This window comes from Clarias gariepinus, chromosome 19 (genome assembly GCF_024256425.1).
Source record: "Clarias gariepinus isolate MV-2021 ecotype Netherlands chromosome 19, CGAR_prim_01v2, whole genome shotgun sequence".
Taxonomy (NCBI): domain Eukaryota; kingdom Metazoa; phylum Chordata; class Actinopteri; order Siluriformes; family Clariidae; genus Clarias; species Clarias gariepinus.
Genome location: NC_071118.1, coordinates 12,488,631 through 12,502,166, shown reverse-complemented (window position 1 = coordinate 12,502,166; position 13,536 = coordinate 12,488,631). Strand labels below are relative to the sequence as shown.

The 13,536-nt window shown below is 42.0% G+C and overlaps 1 protein-coding gene across 1 annotated transcript; it reads left to right on the top strand.

The window, feature by feature from the left end:
- The first annotated feature begins 11,353 nt into the window (after positions 1-11,353).
- LOC128507271 (odorant receptor 131-2-like) lies at positions 11,354-12,319 on the top strand. The gene has a single exon (XM_053478020.1). The coding sequence runs from the start codon at positions 11,354-11,356 to the stop codon at positions 12,317-12,319; it is 966 nt and encodes a 321-aa protein (XP_053333995.1).
- Positions 12,320-13,536: the final 1,217 nt, after the last annotated feature.

Below are 13,536 nucleotides of genomic sequence, written 5' to 3'. Positions count from 1 at the left end.
GAACAGCGCTGGGCCACCCGGTGTTTGATTTTGAAATCAAGTATAGGTAAGAGTAATGGTAATGCTGATGCCGTTTCAAGACAGCCTCCAGCAGATAGCCAGGGTGGGGCAGCTTTTACCAGCTACCGTGGTTCCTATATCAGTACAACAAGCAGCATGAGTAAAGCTGGTGTATCAGGCTACTCAGGCTGCACTTCAGGTTTTTCCAAGCCTTTCTGCTGATGAGTTGGGGGCGCTACAAGAGTCTAATTCAGTTATTGGAACCATCTTGGGTTTTTTATGGCGTAAAAGCCTTCCCTGTTTCGAGGAGCGTCGACCACTGTCTAAGGGTAGTTTGACTGTGTTGCGTCAGTGGGACCGCTTGGTAGAACGTGAGGGGGTTCTGTATCGTCGAATCTTCCGCGGATGGGAGAGGGGAAGGTACTTTGAGATGGCTGCATCAGGAGTATGGACACCAGTGCATTGAGCGCACAACAGAGTTGATTTGTCAGCAGTGCTATTAGCCTGATATGTCTGGAGAGGTTGCTTGTTGGTGTAGGGAGTGTGAGGGGTGTCAGTCTGCCAAGGGTGGACTCTAGTTTTATGGGGCACTTGCTGACTGCTAGGCCAAATGAGATTTTGACCATTGATTTCAATGTGGTGGAACCGCTCAGTTCACGTGTTGAGAACGTGCTAGTGATGACCAATGTCTTCACAAAGTACACCCTGGCTGTTCCTACATGGAAACAGAGGGCAGAAACGGTGGCACAAGTGCTCATGGCAAAGTGGTTCTGTAAGTTTGGGATCCCTGGTCGGATACATGCAGTTCAGGGCCGCAACTTTGAATCTTCACTGATATGGCAGTTGTGTACATTGTATAAGGTGGAGAAGTCTCGAACCACACCATACCATCCTGCAGGGGAATGGTCTATGCGAGAGGTTTAATCAAACCTTGCACGATCTTTTGCGCACTCTGCCTCCCTCTAGTAAGCGTGATTGGGCCTCATGTCTGCCACAGGTTTTGTTTTGTTACAATACCACTACTCATCAATCACCCCATCAGCGGCGGGGGGTAGATTGTGGCAGGATAAGTGAAGCTCTTTTATTGATTGTCCTATTGTGAGTTCGTGTAGTACTATATAAACAGGTTGGTAAGGTGGCTTGGGGTTACGGGTCCCACCCCCTTGTTTTCGTCACTGTATTTCGTCTTATCCCGAATGACATTTGGAAGCCCTGTGCTGGTACTTGGTTAAGGTAGCCCCATTTTTGCAAAGTCTAGCAAGCCTGATTTAAGATTACGGAAACGGGCATTTACCTTACCTAAGCTCTCAGCTTCCCAGAACGTGGTTTGTCTGCCCTTCTGGTAAGATTCTGGTATCAAGTCGCACGACTGGTGGCGTCGCGGTTTCGATTAGCTTCCCGTGGTGATGCTACGCGAGGAGCATTACTGGAGGGCGCTGCTGTTTTGCTGCTCCTGTTTTGCTGCCCCTGTTTTGTCGTAGCTGCGGCTTTGTAATTTACTGTATTTTATTTTTGTGTTTTTCTTTTTTTAAGCTTCTCTCTACTGTTGCCCTGTTTGCTTTAAGGCTATGCCTTAAAGTTTAGTTTCCTTGTTTACTTCCTGCTCTTGTGGTTTAAAACCCCTTCCGGGTTGTAAATCACTGTGTATGTGTGCGCGCGTATCCCCTACCCCGTTTTTGTGAATAAATGTGAAGTGAGTGTTTGTTGGGTCACTGTGTGCTGTACGTGTGTGGAGAGACAGAGAGAGCGCGCGCATGAGAGAAGCGCGGGAATAATCTTGTTGGCTCAGAGTCTAATTTAGCTGTAGCGTGTATAGATGCAGGTTGGCTTCTTTGCCAATAAGATTCTCTTGTTGTATTTTTTTTTGTAAATTTATATTCTAAGTTGTTGTTAATTTATTGTGTTTTTTTGTGCTTATGGACCAGCTGTAAGGGTAGGCCGATTGGGCCCTTAGGTCCTGCTGCCTGGCCTCGGCTCCGGTGCCTGAAGCTCTGGATGTTCAGGTTGCTCACTTTAAACAAGTTTATTCTATGTGAACTGCTGGTCCCAGTAATTGTTTTTTTAAATAGATTTTTATTTATTTTTCTTTTTAAATAAATTCTTTTAATAGTCGATTTGTAATTAAATTCATAATTCTGGATATCCCCGTCTCCTGCTGCTTCTTGTGAACTGACCTGTGTTGCCCAAGATGAGATTTAATTAATTACCGGCCTCACCGGTAAGGATGTTGAATCCAGGAGCACAAAAAATGGAACGATGGGTGAATTGTAAGTGTTCAATGAGATTAATCCAGCCAGGGAAAAGTAATCCTTTGGGATCAACGAACAAACTCTCTCTCAAACAAACAGCAGTGCTGTGTATCAACATCTCTCCGTCCCGACTTGCTTGCCGGTTCCACTTTTAAGCCAGGGGTTAGGCTCTCACGAGCATGCGAGATCGCAGCGCGAGAGAACCTGAAAGCGGAGTCGGTTCACAAAGACTTCTCAGCTCCCTCTCAGCTTTACTTTGCACTACCTCCAAAGGCGAACTCTCCACAATCTACCGCCACGTTTCCCTCCGCCCTGCTCGGCGACCGGTGCAAGATATCACAAGCCCAGCAGGAAGACAGCCAGATAGCGCAACTGGCCACTGGAAAGAACCACAGAGATGCACAGGACCAAGGGATCACCTTTGAACACCACCAAGGGGTGTTATATCGAAGTGTTCCTCTGAGGAGGGGAGGAAGATTTCAGCTGGTGGTTCCTCAATCACTAACCAGGGAGTTCTTGCAGTAATTAAAAATGTATATGTAGCGCAGGCACATAAAAGGGTTTTTAATATAAAAGGTTTGGTTTAAGCAGATTTTTAGAATGAAAGAAAACTGCTATATCTTTTATAAATTGCTTCAGGCAAGATTTGTGTTCCAGTGCTTGTGTGTTTTGGTTTCGGCAATGAACTCTCGCGGGCGTACGCAGCCAAGCTGGGAGGTCATCCCAATGACATAACGGGGTTAAGGGATCCTGTAAAAGGACACCCGAGGAGAGGCTCGGGAAGGAGAGAATTAGGAGATTTATTTATTGTTTAATACACTCTGAGTTACTGGTTACAATGGCAGTGTGTGTGTCTTTTCTCGTCCTGAGCGGCTAACGCTTCAACAGAAGCGTAGATTAAAGTTCCCTCATTAGTGTAACATGGTAATTAAATTATCTGAGCGTTACACATTTTCCAGACTATTTTTGGTGTGACAAAAAAATCTTTACATTGCAAAACAATTACAGGTTGTCCCCGAATTAAACAGGCTCTGTTTTAGGAGCCCATTTGTCGAGGGGAGAAAAAGGACACAAATATACAATGTAAAACCTACCAATCCACTTAAATCTGTAAAAAAAAACTGTAACTGTGCCTAAAGAAATGTGGTAAAGCCCTATCACCTGAAGATCACTGGTTAGGTTCCCGGGTGATGTTGTAACCTCTCGCAGCCGGAGGTCTCTCAGAGGGGAGGAATGAGAAGTACTTTGTGCTCCCACATTAATCACGGCTCTACAGCCAATCAAGCAAGCAGAAGGAGCGGATAGCACTGTCCTCCAAGCACCATTGTACTCCGCTCCCAATGGTGCGTGAGCGAGCAGTTCGAAAAGATGCGGTCGGCTGGCGTCACGTGGTTCGGAGGAACCACGTGATAGTCTTCGGCCCTCCCGACTGAGTGGTAGTAGTAGCCTTAATGTCGAGCCCCCTAGTGACGGGGAGGAATTGGACACAACTAAATTAGGGAGAAAAACCGCAAGGGGAATCCCAAACACCATATTGTCTCAGAATAAGAAAATTATGGAAAATTTAATTATATGTTTCAAAACCCCAAAATATTCATATAAAAATTAAACTAATTAACCTGCATTTTACCTTTGAAAACAATCAGGCTGTGTGTGAAGCAGAGACAGGGGCAGGGGGGTTATTGTATAGGAGGACTTTCTCTCACACACACACACACACATGTGCGGATGTTAAATTTACTTAGACTGCAAATCTACAGATTTTCTATTATCGTGCTTCCGAACCAATTCATTTGGTGAGGCCGACTCATTTTCCCCCCCTCCCACACGCACACACATACAGTATACAAACTTTATATACATTAATTTACACAGGGCACTGGTGGCTTAGTGTAAGGTGTCTTATCTGCCATGCGGAAGGGCCGGGGTTGATCTTCAGCCACTAAATACAGTGTTGGTCCCGGAGGGTTGTGTCAGGAAGGGCATCCGGCGTTAAACCTGTGCCAAGCTTGTCTATGCGGACTGAATGGTCCACTGTGGCGACTCCTTGCTGGGAGCAGCTGAAAGACCAACAACAACATAAACATTCACTTAGACACTGAAAACATTGTATATATCTGTAAATATTGGTATCTGATGCACTGCAGGGTCTATTTTTGTAAAATACACATTTGCTGCTTCCACAATGTGTCACAATCTACGAACTGCAGACCGTTCACATTTGCAAAAAATCTTATATTTGTAAATTGGGGACTGCTTGTATTTCGTCTTAACTTAAGATCAAATAACTATATAAATAATAAATACACAGTTTGCCTTTGCTGTTGTAAATCTCGTTGTCAATCTTGGCATCTGAAGATATAATGTAGCCTGGGTAGCTAACTTATACAGCTTTGACTCACCTGTCGTCCATCATCATAGGAAAAGTAAGATCTCTACCCAACAAGATGAGCGAGCTAACAGCTCTTACCTGGCTCTACTCTGCCTACATTTACCTACTGTAGTATGTTTTGTGCCATATCAGAGACAATAAAATACTGAATTTATTTTATGCCAATGTAAGCATATTTTAGTTAATACATACTTATGCATGCAGAAATGTAATCAACTATATTGAAACTAGAAATACAACAGCAAAAGGGAGGATAGAAGTACAGCAGGCACAGATAATCAAGGATAAGGACAAGGCTGAGTCAATCAAGGACAAGGTTGAGGCTGCAGACAATCAAGGATAAAAATAACCAAGGACAAGGTTGAGGCTCCGGACATTCAAGGAGAAAACTGAGGACAAGGTTCGAACAGCCAACAGGTAGACAAAAACTAAGGGCAAAAGCAGGGAGGATAGAAAGCACCTGGAACAGCCAACAAAGCAGGTAAGCACATATGTTTAATGCAAGATGCACACAACTAATAATACGTCTCTGTATTAGCTTAATGGGCTTTACTATATGCCAAGTACACATAGCAACACACCTAGACCTATATGAAAGGCAATGAATAAATAATCAGAGACACAGAACCAGTCTTATGGAAAAACCATTTTAATAAGGGTAAACATGACATAAAATACAAAAACATAGGGGGCCTGTGTAAGCATCAACAGAATAAAATCACTTAGCAAACCTTCTTTGAGCCAGCACATCACCGAAAGGAAGGTCAGTGAGAGGAACAAAAGCAGAAATTTTGAGGTGGCAGAGGCGCTGGAGGAAAATCTGTTTGGGTACCAACAGTGGCACTCTCATTAGTCTGTGTACTAACAGCCACCTTAAAATCTGTTTGAGTGCCAACAGTTATGTGACACTCAGGCTTTCTGATAGATGGAGCTGGAGTACTAGACTCTGGCCTTACCGGCTGAAAAGAGCAATGGGGACTTTCATAATCCAGACGTTGCCTTTTGGAAGGACCAGGTCTGGAATCATCCTTTCTAAAATAAGTAAGTCCCTTATCCTGTAGATATTGCATCACTGATCCAGACAACTCAAAATCATTGAGAAGAGAACGCACTGAGGCCTGATCCATGACAGGTACAGTAGTATTGTAGTCCTCAGAAGGAGCACGATCTGGACTGCCCTGACTGTCTGAGTCATCCAAAGGGATGTAGTCAATGCTGGGACAGTTACGGTTCTCTGTGAAAATAAAGTAAAATGTATAAACACCACAGATTGGAAAAAATAAGATAAATAAGTAAAGTAATGCAACAGAGATGCTTACCCATGGCTTGTCTCTTACAGATTGAAGCACAAACCGGAAAAAGCTAAGAAAGTGCATTGAAAATAAGCGCCACCCCAATATTTTTAAAGAAAGATAAGAAAAGTGTAAAGATAATGGAAAATAATTATAAAAGAAAATGAATTATAATGGGAAAAATTATGAGCATGGGGAGGAGTTAGATAGCAAGGTGTGTGACGTAATGAGACAAGGTGGGAAAAATGCAGTTATAATGAATTTATTTCCTGGAAGAAATTGGATTATAATTAGTTAATATTTACAAAGGCTGGAGAAAAAAATTGTACAGGGGAGGAGACGAGGTGAGCTCTCCTCCCCTTGTTAACTGTATAAAAGAGCATGTATTTTACAGTAAAGTCAGTCTGCTCTTGGTAGTGCTTGGACTTCGAACCTAAGCATTGCTAAGCTGGCTCATCTGGGTTCTTATTGCTGCAATGAAATCCTGTCTTACTTCATCCAGCTCTGTGTAGAGTCTGAAATCTTCTTTGATTCTCTTTGTACTGTAAGTTGGTAAGTAAATGTTTGATATTTTAAACTAAAGGCAACATCAACAGGTGGAAGAATTATCTCCTACACCAACTCCAAGGAGGCTTATACTTCAGCACCCCTAACCCCCTTGGGAAGATCAGGTCACAATCTAGTCCATCTCCTACCTGTGTACAAAACCCTTGTATGGAGGCAAACGGCTGTCTCCTGCACATTGAGACCAGTGATAAGACCATTGAGGTTCTGAAGGAATATTTTGATACAACTGTGTGGGAGGAACTGTGTAATCCACATAGGGAGGGTATTGACAGTTTAACAGACTGTATAACAGATTCAAATTCTATGTTTTACCAACAATAAGGCCAGGGATTAACACTGATATGAAGACCCTCCTTAAAGAGGAGAAGAGTGTTTATAAACCAGGAAACAAAGAAGAGCTGAAAACTGTGCAGAAAGAAGATCAGGGATGGAAAAGGATGCTACAAGAAGAAGATGCAGAATCAAATGCAGCAGATTAATGTCAGCGGTGTGTGGAAGGTGCTCTAAACCATCAAGTCAGCTAACCTATCCCCTATACCAGTCCCCCAGCCCCCACACCACTCACTGCATACTGCCCTTGTAGAAACCCAGGTGAGAATGGAGCTTAGGAAGATTAAGGCAAGGAATCTGCAGGCCCAGACAGAATCAGTTCCAGGCTCCTAAGGACCTGTGCGCTAGTGATGCCGGGTTGGGGCGGGTAAAGAAATTGTCACTTTATTTGCGGCGCGGGTTGGGGCGGGTCATTAAAAACAAAATTAAATAAAAAATCCATGTATGTTGCGTGCAATTCCCTATGGCCTATAATAAATATTTGGGAATATCTATTTTCATATTTTATTAAATTCTTTGATAAGGTTACGTCACGTGACAAGTCACGAAAGTGCCAAGCAGTGCCAAACTGCCAGTCACAACAAAAACAAAGAAATAAAAGTGAAGATGGAACACGATGTGCAGGAGAAATTGAGTTAAGGAATTTACATCATTAAAAGAAAAAAGGTCAGGCCAAATAATTTCATAAAAGCGGGACCCACGGGTGGGAAAAATATCTGACCTGCGCATCACTACTGTGCGGCATATTGTTGTACATGTTTGATCTGGAGCTGAAGCTGAGGAAGGTGTCACAGCTGTGGAAGACATACTGTGTGATACCAGTACCAAACACATCATGTCCAAGATACTTTGGGGATTATAGACCAGTAGCACTGACCTCACACCTGATAAAGACATTTGAGAGGCCGGTGCTTACCCACCTCCAACCTTTGGATCCACTTCAATTTGCCTACCAGCCTTGCATTGAAGTGGAAGAAGCTCTTATCCTTCTCCTAATAGGGCTTTTTCACACCTGGAAAATACTGGGAGCACTGTGAAAGTCATGTTCTTTGACTTCTCTAAAGCTTTTAACACCATCCAACCTGCGATTCTAATACTGTGAGTCTGACATGTTTGTCTCCAACAGTGGAGCCCCGCAGGGAATGGTCCTGGCCTTGTTCATCTTTACCATCTACACTGCAGACTTCATCTTCAGCTCAGCAACCTGTCACTTACAGATATTCTCTGTTCTCATTGGCCTGATCATGGAGGATGATGACAGGGAGTACAGAAAACTGATTCAGAACTTTGTGGACTGGTGCCATTGCCTTCAGATAAATGTGGAAAATACCAAAGAACTGGTGGTGAACTTCCACAGGCAGAAACATACTTCACTATCACCAGTAAACATTCAAGTAAAGGACATTGCAAGAGTGGACTGTTATAAATACATGGGCGTTTACTTTAACAGCATACTGGACTGGTCAGACAACATGGATGCAATTTATAAAAAAGGACAAAGCAGACTATTTTTGCTGAGGAGACTAAGGTCTTTTGGAGTGCAGGAAATACTACTGAAGCCCTTTTTCACTCTGTAGTGCTATCAGTCATCTTCGATGCAGTTGTTTGCTGGTGCAGACAGGAAGAGACTGTACAAGCTGATGAAAAAAGGCCAACTCTGTTCTGGGGATTCCCCTGGACAATGTACAGGCGGTGGAAAAATGGAGGATGGTAGCTAAGCTATCATCATTTCTGGAGAATGACCCTTACTCCGTGTTTGAAGCAGCTCCTTCAGTGACAGACTGGAACAGTCAGGAACAGGCTGAGAGCCCGTGCACACTGCACATCTCTGCCTAGCATCTTGCTCGCCAACATCACTGGAAAACAAGCTCGATCACCTCAGGGCCAGTATAAAGTTCCAGAAAGACATTCGGGACTGCAGTCTCCTCTGCTTCCCCAAACATAATGAATCCACGCCATCCAGCCGGCCGAGTTCTTCTCGGTTTACCGCATGGACAGGACACTAAGGGGAGGTGGCGTGTGTTGCTTATGCGAGCAGGATGAGGTACTCTCACAGCACCAGACACAACACTACGCTAATTGTGGAGGGGGATTTCAACAAAATCAATCTCAAACATGCAGCGCGAACCCTAAGGACAAAGGCGAAAGAACACTGGACCATGGTTACACAACAACCAAAGATGGCTACAAGGTAAAATCTTGCCCACCGTTTGGGAAATCTGACCACACATCTTCCTCAAGCCAAAATATGAACAAAGGCTCAAGCAGGAAGTTCTGGTAGAGAGGAAGGTCGCACGCTGGACAGACCAATCAGTGGCCGCTCACTTCGTAGGCACCCTAAGTAGGCTGCACCCCTTCTGCAGGTAAGCGAAGGGACGAGGCCGCCTATTTGGGCTAGCTGGTGATGATTAACGTTAATAGAACCTCGAGCTTGCTCCGCATTTTTAAAAAAAGCAAGGCGCGGAGTTTAGTCCGTGAAGTACATGATGCGGTGGAGCATAAGAGAGTGGCATGCGAGTGGGGCAATGTGACGCGCCCCAGGGACACTGGAATTCTGCCCTTTTTGATCTCTGCACTGAGGACAGCGCAAGGAATAACTGCGCAAGCTCCCGTGGTACCTTCACTTGCGCACCGAGCCCGCCTTCGCAGCCCTGTCGCCGAAGAGAAAAAGGCAGTGAGGAGGTCTGCGTTAAGGCCCCCAATCCCAGCCGGGAGAAGCCGCCCAGCCGACGGATGTCAGCGAGGACTTCCACATGAGGCCGCACCCATGGAAAGCTGGGAGGGGCCAGGCTGGCCATCGATAGCGGGAGAAGCGCTGTGATGAGGGGGCATGCAGGAGCACTGCCTCCGCATGCTCCATTCTGCATTTCTACAATATAGTTATAATAGTTACAATATCCTAAATATAGCTACATTATCTCATGATATAATTACAATATCTTAATTTTTTTGTTCAATAGTAACTGCGATAACAGTTTTCAACTGTGCAATATTATATTACCTAGTGCAGTTTGATTTGATTGAAAGTGTAAATACTGTTTTGTTTTTTTCCCCTTACATTGTGTTTATACACTGTACAGTGTATAAATATTTATTTTTGATAATGTTTCTCTCTTTCTCTCTCCTTCTCTCCTTTTTCATATTTATAAATGGTACAGTAACTTTGTTTGCACATTGCTCTTTGCTTAATATTTGCACATTGTTCTTTGCTGCTGTAACAGAAAAATATACCCACTGTGGGACAAATAAAGGTCTATCTTATCTTATCTTATCTTATCTTATCAATGGCAATATCAAACAGCTTTCTGCATGTAAGTTAACTTTTAACTTTGTAAACTTGATTTGTTTTATTGTTGAAAACTAAAACACTAATGACAACAACAACTTTGTTTAGAAGAGTAAATTAAATCTAATTGATCAAATATGATGTCATCATCAAAAATATTACATTACAAAAGCTGCACAAATATGACATCACACTTTCTTGTAGAGAAATTTTAAATAAGCTCTTGGATACCAGTTATCAACCTTACATTCTTCAGTTTAGGAAAGAAGTCTACAGTAGATTACCATTTACAGCTGTTCTGACTTTTCATGCCTTTTTACTGAAACATGATAAATCTCCAGTCCATCAAAGTTTTTAGTTCAGTGTAATGAAAAAACATTAACTCTTGAAATCATACAAATATCAAAATGTAAGCATCAAGTAGCTCCTTAAATTTCTAAACTTAAAGAATAATTGTTTAAAATTTGTGAAATATGTACAGTATATTAAATAATGCAGTAATCATTTGCGACACAAGGATCCTGTATAGTTAGACCGTTTAGTAGTAAACTATAATAATAGTGAATGTAATTTTAGATTATGTCATTTCAGTTCCTACATAAAATTCTTTATAGACTCTTTAGTCAGTAGCACCACATTGTAGCAACTTGGGTAAAACAATTTTGATTTTAAATGTGAGGAGTAAGATGAAACTATTGATGTGTATTTCATTCAAGATTTGTCTACTTTAATGAGTTAAGGGACAATGTATGTTTACACAAACATGATTGACACAGGGCTTAAAACTCTAAAGGCTTGCTGATGTAAGACAGATGTTGTATATTTAAATGGTCGCATTTTTCACCCAGAGACTGATCTGCAGTGTGAGTACTTCAGGTGTAAAGCTCATTACACTGTAGGTGGTGTCAAAATTTGCAGTGGTGACAATACTACGTATACTACGTATACGAACTCTTTAACTGCTTCCATAATAGACTTTAGGCTTTTAGTTGTGTTTAAACTGTGTTATATGTAACGTGTTTAACATTTGTTTACACAAATTTGATATGCTGGTAATACAAAAGGATTTGAATCTACAATGTTCATCGAATTGATCTTTTAGGAAAAAAAGCACAACTAGATCCAGTAAATATAGTCATGCATATTTTAAAACATTCAGTTTTTGTATATTTTAATTATTTAATGTAAAATCTGACATGTTATAAGAAATTCTTTCTTTCTTTCTGCAGGACTTCAGATGGCTAATATGTCCAGCACTTTGACAGGTGTTGATATGCAGACCATGAGTCATGCTTTGACAAGTGATAAAATCCTTAGGGTGTTTTTGGTGGTGTCTACACAGTTCCTTTTCATTTTTGTTAATAGCATGATGCTATTTACACTGCACACCAGGGCCATCTTCCGTGAGACACCACGTTACATCCTGTTTGCTCACATGCTTTTAAATGACACCATTCAACTGGTGATTGCCATGGTGCTGTACTTGCTCAGTGTGTTTTACATTGTAGTGGTGCGTGCAGCTTGTGCCTTCATCGTGCTGCTGTCCGCATCAACGTTTGTCAACGCGCCACTCAATCTAGCTGTCATGTCCTTGGAGAGGTACACAGCCATCTGCTTTCCTTTGAGGCACAGCGAGTTGGCTACGCCAGTGCGAGCAATTGTGGCTGTAGCTCTGGTGTGGGTTTTGGGCATCACTGATGTGCTAACTGATGTGTGTGCTCTCTTTCTCCTCGCAGAGCCATCCTACTACTTGTCTCCTTCAGTGTGTACCATCGGGCAGCTCATGGTGGTACCATGGCAGCAAAGCAGGAACGTGACATTCAAAATTTTGCTCTTTGTCATGGTGGCCATTGTGCTTCTGTACACATATGTGGCGATCCTGCTGCAGGCACGTGCTGCCTCTACTGACACCTCTTCTGCCCATAAGGCTTTGCGTACTGTGGTACTGCATGCATTTCAGCTTTTGCTCTCCCTCGTGTCCTTGCTTTTCGAGTCTATAGATCTCATTCTTGTTCGCTTTCCACTCACTGTAAATGTACATCTACGTTTCCTCAACTATTACTTAGTGCTGGTCATGCCTCGCTGTCTGAGTTCAATGATTTATGGCCTGAGAGACGAAACCTTCAGGACACTGTTCAAACAGAACTTCCTCTACTGTGGAAAAAACAAAGTGGAGCCTCAAAAGACATTTACAAAACATTAATGATGAGACAAGAAGAACATTACAATGTATATGACCAAATATGTACATGTATTTTTGTAGATATGGGTACAAAAATATAACGTGTTACCTTAAACCTTAAACCAATATTTGAATGTAGTTCAGGAGTATTAGGTGTGTTATAGGGTGTTTGCGATCCTGATACTACAGATTCTATTGATTTCTAAGTTAAAAATAAATACTATGGGAAAAAAGGGAAAATATTTTCTATGTAAAAATAAAAATTTAAATTAAATTCTTTATCCAACATTTTTTTTTAATTTATCCCTCATTTTTTTAAAATTGAGATTTGCTAACAAATTTGTCATGACAAATGTCAATACTGTTGGCTTGGCTGCTGTCTTTACATTTTTCCCTTCTCCATACATGCCATGTTACTAAGTTTTTGTTCTGGCCTTAAAAAGTGTCTAAAATAATAACAGACACTGTGAATGGGAAAATATATGCAGTTAATATGTGCAGTTAATTCACACCATGCTTTCTTTATTAAAACAGATGCAAAATAATGTAATCACATTAGACTGTACGAAAGAGGCCTCATGGTATACCTCATGCTGGAAAGGACTACCCTCAGTGCAGGTCTAGAGTTAGACAGGAAATACTGAAGTCCAATGCTGATAATGCTGAAGTGGCTGTTTTGCAGGCCACTTCATATTTCTTCTTATAAAACCTTGATAAGTTAAAATGTATATACCATTTTAAGCATTCTGTTTAATCTGATGGGTACTGTCTCAAAGAGGGCATGTTGCATATGTAAAAGCGAAAGAAAAAAGCTTTGTCATGGTCTACTGTTATAAGAAACAATTATTGACAGAGCAGAGTGTTTTTCTCAACATTTCACTAAACCTGGCTCCCATTTTCCTCAAGAGCAACACAACAATGTGCTTTTCTTTGAGGCACAGTGAATTGGCTACACCAGTGTGAGCAAGTGTTGCTGTGTCCCTGGTGTGGGTTTTGGGCCAATAATGTGCTAATTGGCCTTTTACTCGTTCCCACCAATGTGTACTGTTGAACCACTCACAGTGGCATCATAGCAGCAAAACAAAAATATCTCTGCTCATTGTAAGGCCTTGTTCATGTGCAAGTTTTTCAATTACCGTTGGATGTCAGTTTTCACTTTTGATTGGCTGGATCAACTTCCTCCAACATTTTATTTTGCATTTTTTCCGCATTTCCCTATGTATAGCATGTAGAAGTAT